Below are 14557 nucleotides of genomic sequence, written 5' to 3'. Positions count from 1 at the left end.
TATAAATATGGATATAGATATATAGATATAGTTATAGATATAGCTATGGATATGTTAATAAATAATGTTTTTAATAAAATGCTTTGTGCCTATTAAATATGTACACACTTCTGTTTAAAATTTTGGTACTCCGGTTCTGTGTTTATTTATTTTTTATCTTAAAATTGCGTGATCATTCACTTATTTTTTGCTTTTTTTTAACATCATCTAAATAATTTTTTTGAAAGCATCAATTACATGTACTTTTTTTTCGCTCCCTATATCTAAGTTAGTAGTAATTATTATTATAAAACCATGTAGGACTATCATATGATTAATTGTAAAGGATCTTTACCGACAAGCCATATTCATTGGCTTGGTGAGTCCTGTAAAAAAAAAAAAAATAATTTCAAAAATGTCTTAAAATAACTAAAATGTAATATTGTATGTAAATAATAAATGTGGGATCCGAGCCACGGACTTTTGAGCCGTGAGTCCGAGACATTAGCCACGGGACCACAACCCGATCAATTTGAAAAAGAAATTCGATAACAACATGTTGCTAGAAAAACGCGACAAGTTTGGCCTTGGTAGTTGTGACGTCCAGATTTGTTACGATGTTTTAAACTAATAAATATGAATCGTGACGTATTAGAGGCGTGGCCAATTGAAATATTGTTTTTGCGGGAATCCAAATTTACTACTACTATAACTACTACTACCATCACGCCATTTCCCCGTAGGGGTAGGCAGAGAGAATTGACCGCAACACACGTCTATCCTGGCATTTATTCCTAGCAACTTCCTCATTCATCCATCTTGTCATGCATGCCCTTCGGTTCTGTCTGCTTTTGACATAATCAGACTTATGATTTTGGTTTATCTGATCATGGCATGTCTTCCTTGGTCGTCTTCGTCTCACGTTACCGTTCATTTTCGCCATATTTACTTTTGTACCATTCTTTCATCGTCCATTCGTTCTACGTGACCAAACCATCTCAGAGACCCTTTCTTAATCTTATCGATTATACTTGACTTACAAAATTACAAATTAAAAAATATTCAAAATTACAAATTTAAAAATATTTTTAATGCTATTAATAATTAGCAAAAAATTATTGGACAGTATTTTATAGACCTTCATTACTTTAAAAATGTAAAAAAATGATATTTCCCTGTTTTATTCTGGTAATGATTCCTACTGTTTTAATTTTGATTGAATTGAACCAAATGAATTTCACACGACAAAACGAATTGTGTAAATAAGTAGAATATGTATAAGTAATGCGGAAATCCGCATAATTTACAAATCGCTGCATAATACGTCAAACGTCCGCAGAATTATTAGGACCAAACTCCCGCGCCCAAGTAACATGCCATTGTGTTATTAGCGAGAATGAGAGTGGTATAATTAATGAGAATATTTTTTCCCCCTCGAAACGTGATAAATACTAAATTTTACGTAAACATTTGCTGACTTTTTATGTCTACCGGTTTCGAGACGTACCCGTCTCTTCGTCAGGACACTCACTACACCAATATACTTATACTAAAATACGCTTTCAAAATACATAAATTTCTTGCAGTGTAAAAAAGGATGCGAGAAACACCTCCATGTCCAAACATGCACTGAAATTAGGTTAATAACATTCAGCGGTATGTTTCAGAATTTGCGGTGGTGGGGATTCGGAAGGGGAGGAGCTAAAAGGTTGAACGTTACACGGTTGATTTATTTTTCAACTTGTTGCAACAGAGAGGAAAAACATTTTTGAGAAGGGAATATGGGAGTCTAGGCATTTACAGAGCTTATGGCCTGTCATTGGCTGGTTTAAGTGGCCACTTTACACATTGTGTAACATTCATCATTTTGCCTATTTTTGAACATCCATATTTCCTCAACTCTTTCATCTGTTGACTTATGTGAAGTAAAAGAGCATCATGTGAGTGAGATTCATCCGGCTGAACAAATTCACCTACTAGGCAACGCCTGAAATCAATTTTTCCAATTTTTTATACTTCTTGTTTTACCAGGTAGTTAATTTAACAATGTTTTAAGTATGTCCAAATGCTTGCAGACTGGTGGATTTTCTCCTTAGGGTGGATTTCCCTAGGTGAATTGGTTTAGCCAGATAAATCTCACCCACATGCTAAAGGTTTTCGCTCTTTTGCTTAACAAAAATTAACAGATGGAAGAGTTAAAGAAATGTGGATGTTTAAACATATTTAGAATAGTGAATGTTACACAGCGTGTAAAGTGGCCACCTTAACTAGCCAATGACAAATCTTAAGCCCTACAATTGCCTAGACTTTCATATTCCCTTCTCAAAATGTTTTCCCTCTCTGTTGCAACAAATTCAGATATAAATAGCTCCCTAGAGAGGAAATCCAACCTGTCTGCAACATTTAGACATACTCAGAACATTGCTTATTATTGTGACTATTATATTAATTCTAAGCGAGCAGCTTACAGCTGATTTGCTTAAATCTATTTTAACGAAAGTTAGCTGTTGGCGCACTTTAACTTTTCTGAAACAAATCTAGTCTATTTTTTAACCCATTAAGGTTACACGTTGAGATCAGCTCATGTGGCAACTTATTCCAACCATCAACAACCCCATTGTTCACGAAATGCTTCCGTGGATTTAGATTGAATCTGGTTTTCTCCAGCTTGAGGGTGTGGCCTCGAAGTCGAGCATTTTGTTTAAGCTTGAACACGGATCCAAATTTGGACAGCATAGTGACTGTTGAGTATCTTGTATGCCTCTATCAGGTTCCCCTTCTCATCGTTCCTGCAGCGTTGTGAAACCGAGAGTTTCCATTGCCTTAAGAAGTTTATTTACAGTTATTACTTGTTTAACTGATGACGAGATTCTCAGCAGAATCGTAAAAGAGAGATACTTAATTAAAACCATCTCAGAGAGGCGAGCTCAATGGATAAGCCACGTGGTCTCCTGCATGACATCATAGAGGGAATGGCTGAGGGGACAAATTACAGAGGCCGACCCCGACGGGTATATTTGGAGCAAGTGTGCGAGAATTTAAACTGCGCCTCATATGTCGAGCTGAAGAGGGCTGCAGAGAATAGAGACCAATGGAGGACGAGATGCAGGACTTTGCTGCAAACCAATCCCCAGAGTTGAGACTGCAAAGAAGATGGAAGCCGTTTCAGGCTTAGCGACAACTTTGTAGCTCGTCTTTGGGCTTTTTCCAATAAGTTAGTATCCTTAACAAAATAGGGATTCCATATCGAAAACCCGTATGAGACAGTAGGTCTGATATAGGAGTTGTATATTTTTAGAAACATATTTGGTTTTATATATGAGAAGGCATTTTTATCAAGTAGATTATTGAATTGGATTCTTTTGTTATGTTTAATCTGTAACATTCCCATTTTAAATAATCTGTTAAAGTTAATGCGTTGTTGAGCGTCTTGCATGTTTATTTAGAGTACAAAGCGTAGGAATTCGTTATAAATTTTCAAAAGTTTGAAGAGGGAACAACCACTTTATGTTCCGAGGAACTAATTGATACGCTAGGCTCTGTTTAACTTTGTCCTTAAACAAACTTTCCAGAAATTCAGGAACTGCCGACTTTCAGGAGCGCTGAAATTCACTAACTCCCTGAAATGGTGTTCGGCTCAACAGGTGAGCGAAAACAGGCTAATATTTAATGGGAGTAGTTAAATAAACACGCTAACTGTTTGTGCCATTTTGAATAGCAAATGAGCGGAAGTAACCGATCTTGTTTGTTTGGGAAAGGTATTTAAAATGTTGATACAAAAAAAGAAATCCTTTCATTTACTCGGTAGGAAGATAAAAATATTACATGTTTAAATTTTCAGTTCAAAGTCATAAAATTAAAAAAATATGAAAGAGTTTTTGAAAATAACAGCAAAGCTTTGTTGATTTTTGTTCATTTCAATTTATTAGGAATTTTATAATTATTCTGGACCTCAGTGTTCTGTTAAGAGGAAAGGCGGTCTCACTTTTCTTCATAAAAACGTATTCTCATATTGTCTCCCTGGATTATAGCACTAGAGCAGTGTTTTTTTTTATGAAACGAGATGAACGCGACAATGCTTTGCTATTGTTAGATTTAAGTACTTACTCGTATATGGATTAAATGAACAAAATCGAAAGTTTGATATCAGTTATTTTATTTAGTCCGAATAAAATATGTACGTATATATGATTATTTTTGTGTTTCAGTTAACATAAATCGTGGGGACAGTGAATTTTGATAAATAGTTATTCAAACACAGCACCTCAAAACTAAGCCAATTTCGTTACTTTTTTTGACAAGAGAATCAAAATAACATTTTCAGAGTCGGCACGACTTGCGTTTTAAAAAAATAGTTTTATTTGTACACCGTGCGCCCGTAGACAGCAGATAAAGCTGTGCTTTTTTACGGATTTGGATGGTTCTAGTTCCATTAATAAACTATTTTTTTAAATAAAAAAGACACGCCAATAGTAAATATCTATGATGTGTAAAAAAATTACTGCTCTAGTGCCATAATTCAGAGAGAAAATACGGAATACGTTTGTATGAAGAAAAGTCGGAGAGCGTTTCCTCTTAAAATTAATTATTATTAAGCATGCTTACAAAACTTTACGGAAAAACCTTCAGTGGAAACCGTTTGGATAAACTTAAAAAATATGCTATAACTTTGAATTAAATTATTTTACCTTCATACTAGGCAACGTCTGAAAATGTTATTTTTTCAATTTCTATACTTCTTCATAGACCAAAAATTTTGACAAACTTAAAATATTGTTGATAAATTACCTGGTCCATGAAGAAGTATAGAAATTAAAAAAATTACAGTTTCAGGCGTGAAATAATTCAATTAGATGAATCTCACCCGCATAAATAAAGGTTTCAGCTCTTTAACTTCACAAACATCAACAGATGAAAGAATTTAAGGAATATAGATGTTCAAATATAGGCAGAATGGTGAATGTTACACAGTGTGTAAAGTGGCCACTTAAACCAGCCATTGGCAGGTCATAAGCCCTGTAGATGCCTAGACTTCAATATTACCTTTTCTTAAATGTTGTTTATCTCTGTGTTAATATGTTAATATAAACAGCTCCCCAGGGAGTTGAATCCAGTCCTTGTCTACAAAAATTTGGACAAACTCAAAATATTGTTGATAAATTACCTGGTCCATGAAGAAGTATAGAAATTGAAAAAATAACAGTTTCAGGCGTAAAATAATTCAATTAGATGAATCTCACCCGCATAAATAAAGGTTTCAGCTCTTTAACTTCACAAACATCAACACATGAAAGAATTGAAGGAATAAAGATGTTTAAATATTGGCAGAATGGTGAATGTTACACAGTGTGTAAAGTGGCCACTTAAACCAGCCATTGACAGGTCATAAGCCCTGTAGATGCCTAGACTTCAATATTACCTTTTCTTAAATGTTCTTCATCTCTGTTGTAATATGTTAATATAAACAGCTCCCCAGGGAGTTGAATCCAGTCCTTGTCTACAAAAATTTTGACAAACTCAATATATTGATTATATTGATTAATATGGATATTTACCATTGGCATGTCTCTAAAGTTTTCTTTTTTTGATAAATTGTTTCCAATGGGAGCTGGGACCATCCAAAAACCCTCAAAAGCGTCGTATTTTATCTGCCATCTTCGGACATACGGCATACAAAAATGATTAATAATTTTTAAAAATGGGAAAACACTAACATAAAATAAAAACAACCAAATCAGATTTATTGATAAGGACTCTTGCAAAACTATTTACAAAACAATTATTGAACCACACGTTAACTACTGTAGTGGCATTTTATTTTTATCAAACAAAGAAAACATAGATAAACTAACTGTATTACAAAATAAAGCCTTTAGAATCATTTTGAAAAAAAACAGATACACGAGGGTAAAGTCGATGGTAAATGAAATGAAATTATTAACATATAAACAAAGAATATTTTACAATACAATGATATTTGTTCATTAAATTATAAACTCTAATAAAAAAACAGAATTTTGGAAAAAAATTGATCGGAACCAGCATGAACACGATCACAATACTAGAGAAAAGAACAAAATTAGACTTCCATTTAGGAAAAAGGCAAAGTCACAAAATTCAATTTTATTTAAAGCAATTAAAAAGTATTACGAAATGGAAAAAAATATTTATGAAGAAAAAAACATATCAAAATTTAAAATAATGGTCAAGACATATGTCATGAAGAATTTATAAATTAAATACATTTGCAATGTTATTATTAGAACACACATAACAATATGTATGATATGTGTGCCCTACATTAAGATTTAAATTTAAAAAAAAAAAATAAAAAAATCGGTTCAGTTTGGGGGTGCGGAAAACGGCACATTGAATCGTCGATTTTTTCGATTTTAGTTAGGCAAAAATCGTCCGACGCGCAGTTATCTCTTTCTTACAGTATTAATTAACAGTATCGAGAAGGTATTTGCGAGAGAGTGACAGAAAAAATAATGCTCGAAAAACCTATTCATCAAAATTCCCAGATCCTATTTTCTAACATCGAGTTATTTAAAACTCGTTGAAAATGGCTCAAAAAATAAAATATTTGGGTAAATTACAAGATCAAAAATATTTCTTTATTAAAAAAATACACATAAAAAATTGGCTAAATTTGATAGTTTATTTACAAATAAAAAACGGTTAAAAAACCAACAAAATTCCTCATTGCATGCTTGAAATCCAGCAGGACTTAAATTTTAAGATTATTTTGTTGGAAACATTTTTTTTAAATCCACACTTTTCAAATTTTTTACCAAAGTTCAGACAATAAAAGAAGGTATTTTCGACAGATGACAATAGTGTTGTGGCAGTTTTTTTTTCGATTTCCGATATCGATTTTGAATAATTATCTGTCAGATAGGGTAAAAGAAACGGGTTTTAATGACTAAATAGCTTAATAATAACTAAAAATGAAATAGTGAAAGTAAAAAAGAAGCAGTTTATTTAATTGTTTTACTTAGTAATTCAACAGGAATATATTATTCTAGGTAAATCAAAAAAATACAAAAGAAAAATACATAATATGACTCCCCAATAATTATAGGATGACAAAGATCGCAACAGGAATAGCTATATACGTTACAATTAAAATAAAAGTAATTAAGTTTCTATTATATTCATTCAAACAAAACTTAAACTCATACGATTTTCATTACTTTATACTTAAATTATTTTAATTTAAACTCTTTTATTTCCATAATTATATAAAATCATGATTTACAACCCCTGGTTGCACTTGTATATAACATAGAAATTTGTTTAGTCTCCCACCAGTCTGACGATGGCGGTCACGACGAAACCCGGTCACTGGTAAGAATTTATAAATAAAAGCGGAATTAAATTATATAGCATTTTTATTATGTTTTTTTAAGATTAACTCGGAAGTGTTATCTTTTAACATACTGAGTATGGATCGCATAATAATAATCGCGAGTGAAATAGTTATTTTTGACGGACGCGGACGGTCTAACATTTAGCTAACATATTCCAGGGTCCCTAACTATATAAGTATTTAAAACATTTTATGATCACAGCGTATACTCTGCTTTTTTTCCCTTGGCAATGTGAAGACAAAACTGATTGTTCTGAGTAATCACGTGAGTAAGTGAGGGGTTGAAAATGAAGAGTGGTGGTAGGAATGGGCAATGCGAAAAAATAGAGCTAAAAATATAATAATTCATGAACATGTCTCATTTTCAGTGACCATCACGCACAATAGCATATTTATTTTTTTAAAGATTAATTGTTTTTAATTGGCGCATAAATAAGTTCAACGTCAAAATTATCGTCTATTAACTTTAATTAATCGTATTGCAAACTCCTTAAAATGAACACGCGCAACATTATTCAATATTCAATATAAAGTCGATATTGTCGATCAATAGTGAAGTTTTGTGGTGGTACGTCACTATTGCGGTGTCTCAACAATAAATTACGGCATTTGTTTCCTACACTTAACTGTCAATATTTACAGAGCTTCATGAGCGTGCAAACGATACAAGTCTCTTCTTAAGTTGAATATAGAATAGTTTTTTATTTATTTATTTTACAGAAACAAAATAGTCGACAATGTTATAATAACATGAAAAAGATTTGGTTTGAAGACAGACCAGCAAAGTTTCTAAATAAAAATTATACATATTAAGTTGTGGTACAACAAAAGGGTGTGTTTATGTGTATTTGCATGAGAGTATGGAAACTAAACTTAGGTATGGCTAAATTATAAGTACACTAAATTTATTGTTTACAAATATTACAATCGACCATTCGCGATGTTTAATTTCGAAACATCATTTTATGTTTCACTAATGTAGCTTTGAATATTTTACAACTTAGTTTGTTGGGAACAATCCAGAAATACGTTTTGGAAATATGGAGACGAAATAAATTGTGGACTTCGCGGTTTGCGGTTTCCATCATACAAACATTATTTTATGTTTGTTAACCGCGGGTCGCGAAGGGTGGGTTGAACAAAAGTTTGTAATGAATATGAAAAATGATTTGAAGCACAATAACATTATTCATTACAAACTTCTAAACTTAGACAAACGTCGCGGAAACTGGAAGTTTTAAGCGTCGTAATGAAATTAAAAGTAATACAAAATTAGACATAAATGAGGCTGTTATTTGAGATGATAATATTTGAGGCTTTATTACATGTCTCAACCCCGTGTCTGGGTGGATGAAAAAACAGTTCTATGTGATGTGTATACAAAAATGAATAATCCTGGACGAGTGTTTTTATTAATAAGTATCTCTCAGGTAAAAATCCTTGAATAGGAAATCGACTGGAGAAAAGTTTTCGAATTTTTTAAAAACTGTTTATTTAAAAAAAAAATCTGTTATATTCATATCGTAGTCTATCTTTCAAAAAGGCGCATCTCGAATTCGTTGATTTTTGAGACGACTTTATAAGAATTTGCTTGGAAAATTTTCGCCTTTAAAAATAATAAATAAATAATCATTCTGTATTTTGCCGGGTTTCTAATTATTATATTAAGACAGTATGGCGCCCATTTGTTCCATAAATATAAATACATTTTTAATAAAAATTCTTAACTTTATTTCGACAAAAAATGAGATACGCCTCTTTAAAAGATTGACGACGATATAAGAAATATTATTAGGCATAGTCAGATTAGTTGATTTTAAATTTTTCATTCCATTTGCCACGCCCCTAATACGTCACGATTCATGTTTATTTGTTCCTGGCCATTCAAATTTGTTTATAACATTGTAACAAATCTGGACGTCACAACTATAAAGGCCAAACATGTCGCGTTTTTTTAGCAACGTATTTTTATTAAATTAATTTTTTAACACTTATTTCTGAAAACATTTCTCCACAATATCCATATTGATTTCGAAAATACAGTTAATTATTCATAATCAATTTTATACATTTTAATCGGTATTCGTAGTATGTGATATTTCCCTATTACTCGAGTGATAAGGTAAATCATAGTAGTGTTTAAGTCCATTGTATAGTATTTTTGACTGTCCTACGTTTGTATTTGCTTTTTTAATGTATGTGTTATATCATGTTTATGTTAAAATTTTGAATGTTTATTTTTGCTATTATTTAATAATGCACATGCTTCCACTTTCCATTATGTTTTATCCCAACGGTCCCCAGGGCTCTTGGCCTCATAGAGCTTGGATGAATAAATCAAATAAAAATTGAGAAATAAAATGATAAAGTGATGTTTATGTTATTTGGGTGTTTGTATATTTCAATTGCCCCTTTTATTATTCGCGCACAGTAATTTCTAGATTTACGCAAAATTTTTGTTTCAAACAATATTTTGAGATTGTCCAAATTTTTGCAGACAAGGACTGGATTCAACTCCCTGAGGAGCTGTCTATATTAACATATTACAACTGAGATGAAGAACATTGAAGAGAAGATAATATAGAATGTTATACAATGTGTATAGATAGTGGCCACTTAAATCAGCCATTGACAGGTCATAAGCCCTGTAGATGCCTAGACTTCTATATTACCTTCTCTTCAATGTTCTTCATCTCTATTGTAATATGTTTGGTTTAAAGGCGAAAAGATGTCCAGATTTTTCAGGGTGCCCAAGTTTACACGATCTTTTAAGTTCGTCAATTTTTTTCTTTGCTGCGCGCCTTGTTTGTCCAACGTACACTTTGTCGCATCTTTGGCCAGTCAGTTTATAAACTGCTTGAGTTTCCAGGGGGTTCTCTTCTTTCGGGTTTAATAAATGATCATTTATTTTCCTAAATTTGGTTTGAAGATTTCTTTCGTAAGCACTTTCGCTATCCTGTCAGTATTTTTGGTCAATGTAATGTCATCGTATTGTATGTTTCCAAGTGCAATTTTGTGTATAATTTTTATCGTCTCAATTTTTGACAAGTATTTTATTTCAAATTGGTTATTTTTTTTTGTACAGTTCAGTAGCAGGGGTCAGGTAGGTAAGTTGAAGGTTATATTAATAATATTATTTTTTTGCCCTAGATAAGAATTCTTTTTTTGACATTGTATTTAGTAACATGTAGAAAACTATAATTTATTATAGTCAATTACAGTTTTATTATATTTAAGAAAATAAAGCATTTTTTTGATATTACTTCATAAAGTTAATAAAATAAAACTGTCGTAAGATTTATTATATTTAAAAATGGTTAAATGGATACTCACAGATGAATTTGTTCCAACGGAAGAGGATCTCGGAGCTGATTGTGACCCCTGTCTTCCCTGAAGAAGCTTCGATTCGGCCGCTCCTCCATTCTTCACGTTGATCTCCAAATAACAGTGGCTCTCTAAGTGAGATTGGGCTCTCTTTTCTTCCATGACTATCTTCCGTGCAGCCCTGAAGATCTTGTAGTAAACCACCATCATGACTATCAGAGGAATATAGAAGGACCCCAAAGTCGCGTAGATTTGGTACCCGAAGTTCTGACACACAACACAATGGTCTTTGCCTCCTTCGTTCCCGAGAATCAAGAGAGGGGGGAGTGATATGCAAGCGGCTCCCAGCCAGACAAGAAACACACAAAATATCATCCTTCTTGGAGTTCTTTTCACACCGTATTCCAAAGGTTTTGTAATGGCGTAGTATCTATCTACCGAGATCATGCAGAGGTTGAGGATGCTCGCGGCACATGATAACACGTCTATCGACACCCAAAAGTCGCACAAGACACGACCGAAAGGCCAGGTTCCCAGAACTTCATACACCATAGCCATCGGCATGACGAGAGTAGCCACACATAAGTCGCTGACTGCCAACGAAACTAGCAGATAGTTGCACGGACGACGAAGCTTCCTCACGAGACACACCGCGATACAAACGAGTATGTTTCCGACGATCGTACCAATGATCACGCACATCAATATTATAGAAATTATCACTTGCGCAATTGTGTTATATTGAGAGTCCATACCTGGGAACCACGGATTGGAAAATGTTTCATTCGTGGAGTTGAAATCGTTCGATAAACTGTCGTTTTCGTACGTCTTCGGGTTGATAGTGCTGGTGAGCGAAATGGCGGTACTGACTGAGGATTGAGAAGCGGAAGGGAAGGACTGGTTTGTTTGAAGAGAGGAAAACACTGCTTGCGGTTGCTTGAACAAGAGTAGGGAGAAAATGAAAAGAGCAGAAGAAAGAGTGAAGTCGAGAGGTGAGTTGTGAGGTAGAATATTGTGGGACGCCATACGATTTATGGTGTTCCGTGCTGGCGGAATTACTCGTAATTGTAATAATTATTTACACGACTGACACGAACATTTTGTGACGTTGTTTTGTGATTCATCGTATTATTACGTCATTTAAATTACTGGATATCGCTGTTGTAATTGTGGTACCGAAACTGAACTCCGTCTTGAAGATAATCTCCGTTTTGTTGGATTCTCAAATGTAGTCTTGACGTCTCCTTGGCGGCCATTTTGAGATTATCTGCAAAGAAAAATACTGTATTAAATTCCCATAGAGGAGTATTCAGCTAAATGACAAGTTTAGATAGTTCGGTAATTGTGTGATGAATGAGTTGTGGTAACATGTGCAAATTCAGCATTTCAAAGGATATTTCTGCTAGCTATTAATTTAAATTACGCCATGAAGGAACTCAAACAAACACGCATAATAACGTTAATTATTTATTCAGCTAACATCCAACTGAATTGTTCATAATGAAATGAAAAGTTTTCTATGTGAATCTGTGGATCATCTTTTATACAACTTCCTAAAATTATTTTAATTTCATAATCACCCATAAACATTAACCCATATTAAATGAGGCATATGGCTCAAAATCAGAGATAAATAAAATTAATATAAAAAAATTAAATGACAATATTTTGAGTATGTCTCAATGTAGGAATTTACAAGGCTTGTGGTCTATCATTGGCTGGTTTAAAGCGTTGCAAAGTATGTTTAAAGACACAGAACTGAGAGCAGGTAAGTATAAGCAAAAAATAATCAATGTTTTCTACAATATTTTGAGTTTGTCCAAATTTTTGTAGACAAGGACTGGATTCATGCCTAGACTTCTATATTATCTTATCTTAAATGTTGTTCATCTCTGTTGGAGTTGAATCCAGTCCTTGTGTACAAAAATTTGGACAAACTAAAAATATTATTCATAAATCCACCTGGTCCATGAAGAAATATAGAAATTGAAAAAATAAAATTTTCACTAGAATGTAGGTGAAATAATTCAATTAGACGAATCTCACCCGCATAAATAAAAATTTTAGCTCTTTAACTTCACAAACATCAACAGATGAAAGAGTTGAAGGAATATAGATGTTCGAATATGGGCAGAACGGTGAATGTTACACAGTGTGTAAAGTGGCCACTTAAACCTGCTATTGACAGGTCATAAGCCTTGTAGATGCCTAGACTTCTATATTATCTTATCTTAAATATTGTTTATCTCTGGTGTAATATGATAAAATTTTCTATTTATTTTTTTATAATTGAATAATTAAATTAAACACATGATCCATTAAACCAAATCAAAGCTTATTCTCTCAAAGAGTAAAATTATTTTCTCAATGAACAAATAAAATTGTTAAAAAAGTGTTTTTAAGCAATTTGATTGGGGGTAAATTTTTTAAAAATACATATTTTACTTTTCAAACTCAAAAAAAGGCCAGTTTAACGCTTTTTTTTAGTTCACCCTGAAGACAAATACGTGGCAATTAAAAATCATTTTGTTATTTTTATTTCAACAAGAATTACGAGCTGAATCTTTTCCATCAATTAGAAACTGCCGTGGCAAGGAGGTACAGAAATTTATTTATAAATTTGCAATTAATAAATAAAATAAAAAGTTCTCTTTGAACGTATGTTTAAATGCACGTACCAGTTATCGTAGCTTAGTTGTTTCTTTCTATTTAAAAAAATCGCAAAAAAGACTTTTTTTGACACTGCCTTAAAAATTTTGTTTTAATATTATTTTTTTGTTGTTGCTAAAAACGGTGTTCTTGAAGACATTACTCAAAAAAAAAAAATTCACTCGATTTCTCTTTTAAGGGTTTTTATCTAAGAGGAGCCATCGAGTCGAAATCGCTCCTCCAAGGTTCTGGTTCATTGACAAGGAACAAAACAATAAAACAAACTTTTATTACATCCCGAAACCAGTAGACATAAATTTGGTATGTGGTTATGTATAAATATTGAACATTTAGTCAAATCATTTACCACAAAGTTGATGCTCTAAATATTATTAATAAATAATACAATAGATTATTCGATATTTTTAGCAAAAACATGGCTCATTTATTTCTCCGTCTCTGTTAAAATACATGTCGAATATAATGTATTTTGTTTTTGTAAACAACGTGTCTCAGAAAAAACACCCAGAAATTTGATAAAAACGTAAACATTCCGTGGGCGGAGTCCCACGGGAATCTCGCCTTGGATTCGGCTATAAATGCGATGGAGTTTTAAGAAGTTTATTTAACTTGATATTATACTCGAGTCAAAAAGTTTTCACTAATATTATTCCCAAAGGATCTCCACTTTACCCTATTCCACGGAAAAATATAACGAGGTTTTGGTACTTAGCCGATCCTCAAAATTTTACTTCTTAGAAAAATCGATTTGGAGGCTTTAGCCTGCACACAAGTTATTTAATGTGAAAATTTGGCGGTCGCTGAGTTGAGCTTTAATTTTTATATTTATTTATTTAGGGAATACACTATTTAAAATTTTGTAATGGGACTTTTGAAGAAAACATATTTTAGACATAACAAAAATATAAACATTTACGGCAAACCTCTCTAAAAATACACGAAAAAAGTAAACAACCTATATACTGGTCTCAAAGATGTCGCGAAAGCGATGAAACCGGTCTCTGGATATTCCAAATTTGTTCATTATAGTATCACTCATCTTTTAATTGGAAAATAACTAAAAAAACTGTGTAACTTTTCAATTTATTATTTAAATAAAATACGAGTAATAGTTTAATCCACACATTTGGAATATCCAGTGACCGGTTTCATGTATAAATACATTGAACTCCTTAATAAAGATACCAGTCTCGAAGATGTCACGAAAGCGAT

The 14557-nt window shown here is 32.6% G+C and overlaps 2 protein-coding genes across 2 annotated transcripts in view; one reads left to right on the top strand and one right to left on the bottom strand.

Annotated features, from left to right (window-relative positions):
* The window catches only part of LOC148283745 (5-hydroxytryptamine receptor 1-like), a 204854-nt gene that overhangs the window by 23998 nt on the left and 166299 nt on the right, over positions 1–14557 (bottom strand). Inside the window, exon 3 of the mRNA XM_088243319.1 lies at positions 10685–11942. Within this exon, the coding sequence (XP_088099445.1) occupies positions 10685–11701 (1017 nt within the window). The 5' untranslated portion in view covers positions 11702–11942. The remainder of the gene's footprint in view (positions 1–10684; positions 11943–14557) is intronic.
* LOC148283746 (uncharacterized) overlaps positions 1–14557 on the top strand; it is a 220882-nt gene that overhangs the window by 83452 nt on the left and 122873 nt on the right. The window lies entirely within an intron of this gene.

The sequence above is a fragment of the Micrasema longulum genome, unplaced genomic scaffold, assembly GCF_059751315.1.
Source record: "Micrasema longulum isolate JH-2025_06_02 unplaced genomic scaffold, ASM5975131v1 h1tg000205l, whole genome shotgun sequence".
Lineage (NCBI taxonomy): Eukaryota > Metazoa > Arthropoda > Insecta > Trichoptera > Brachycentridae > Micrasema > Micrasema longulum.
This window is presented reverse-complemented; position numbering and strand designations above follow the sequence as displayed.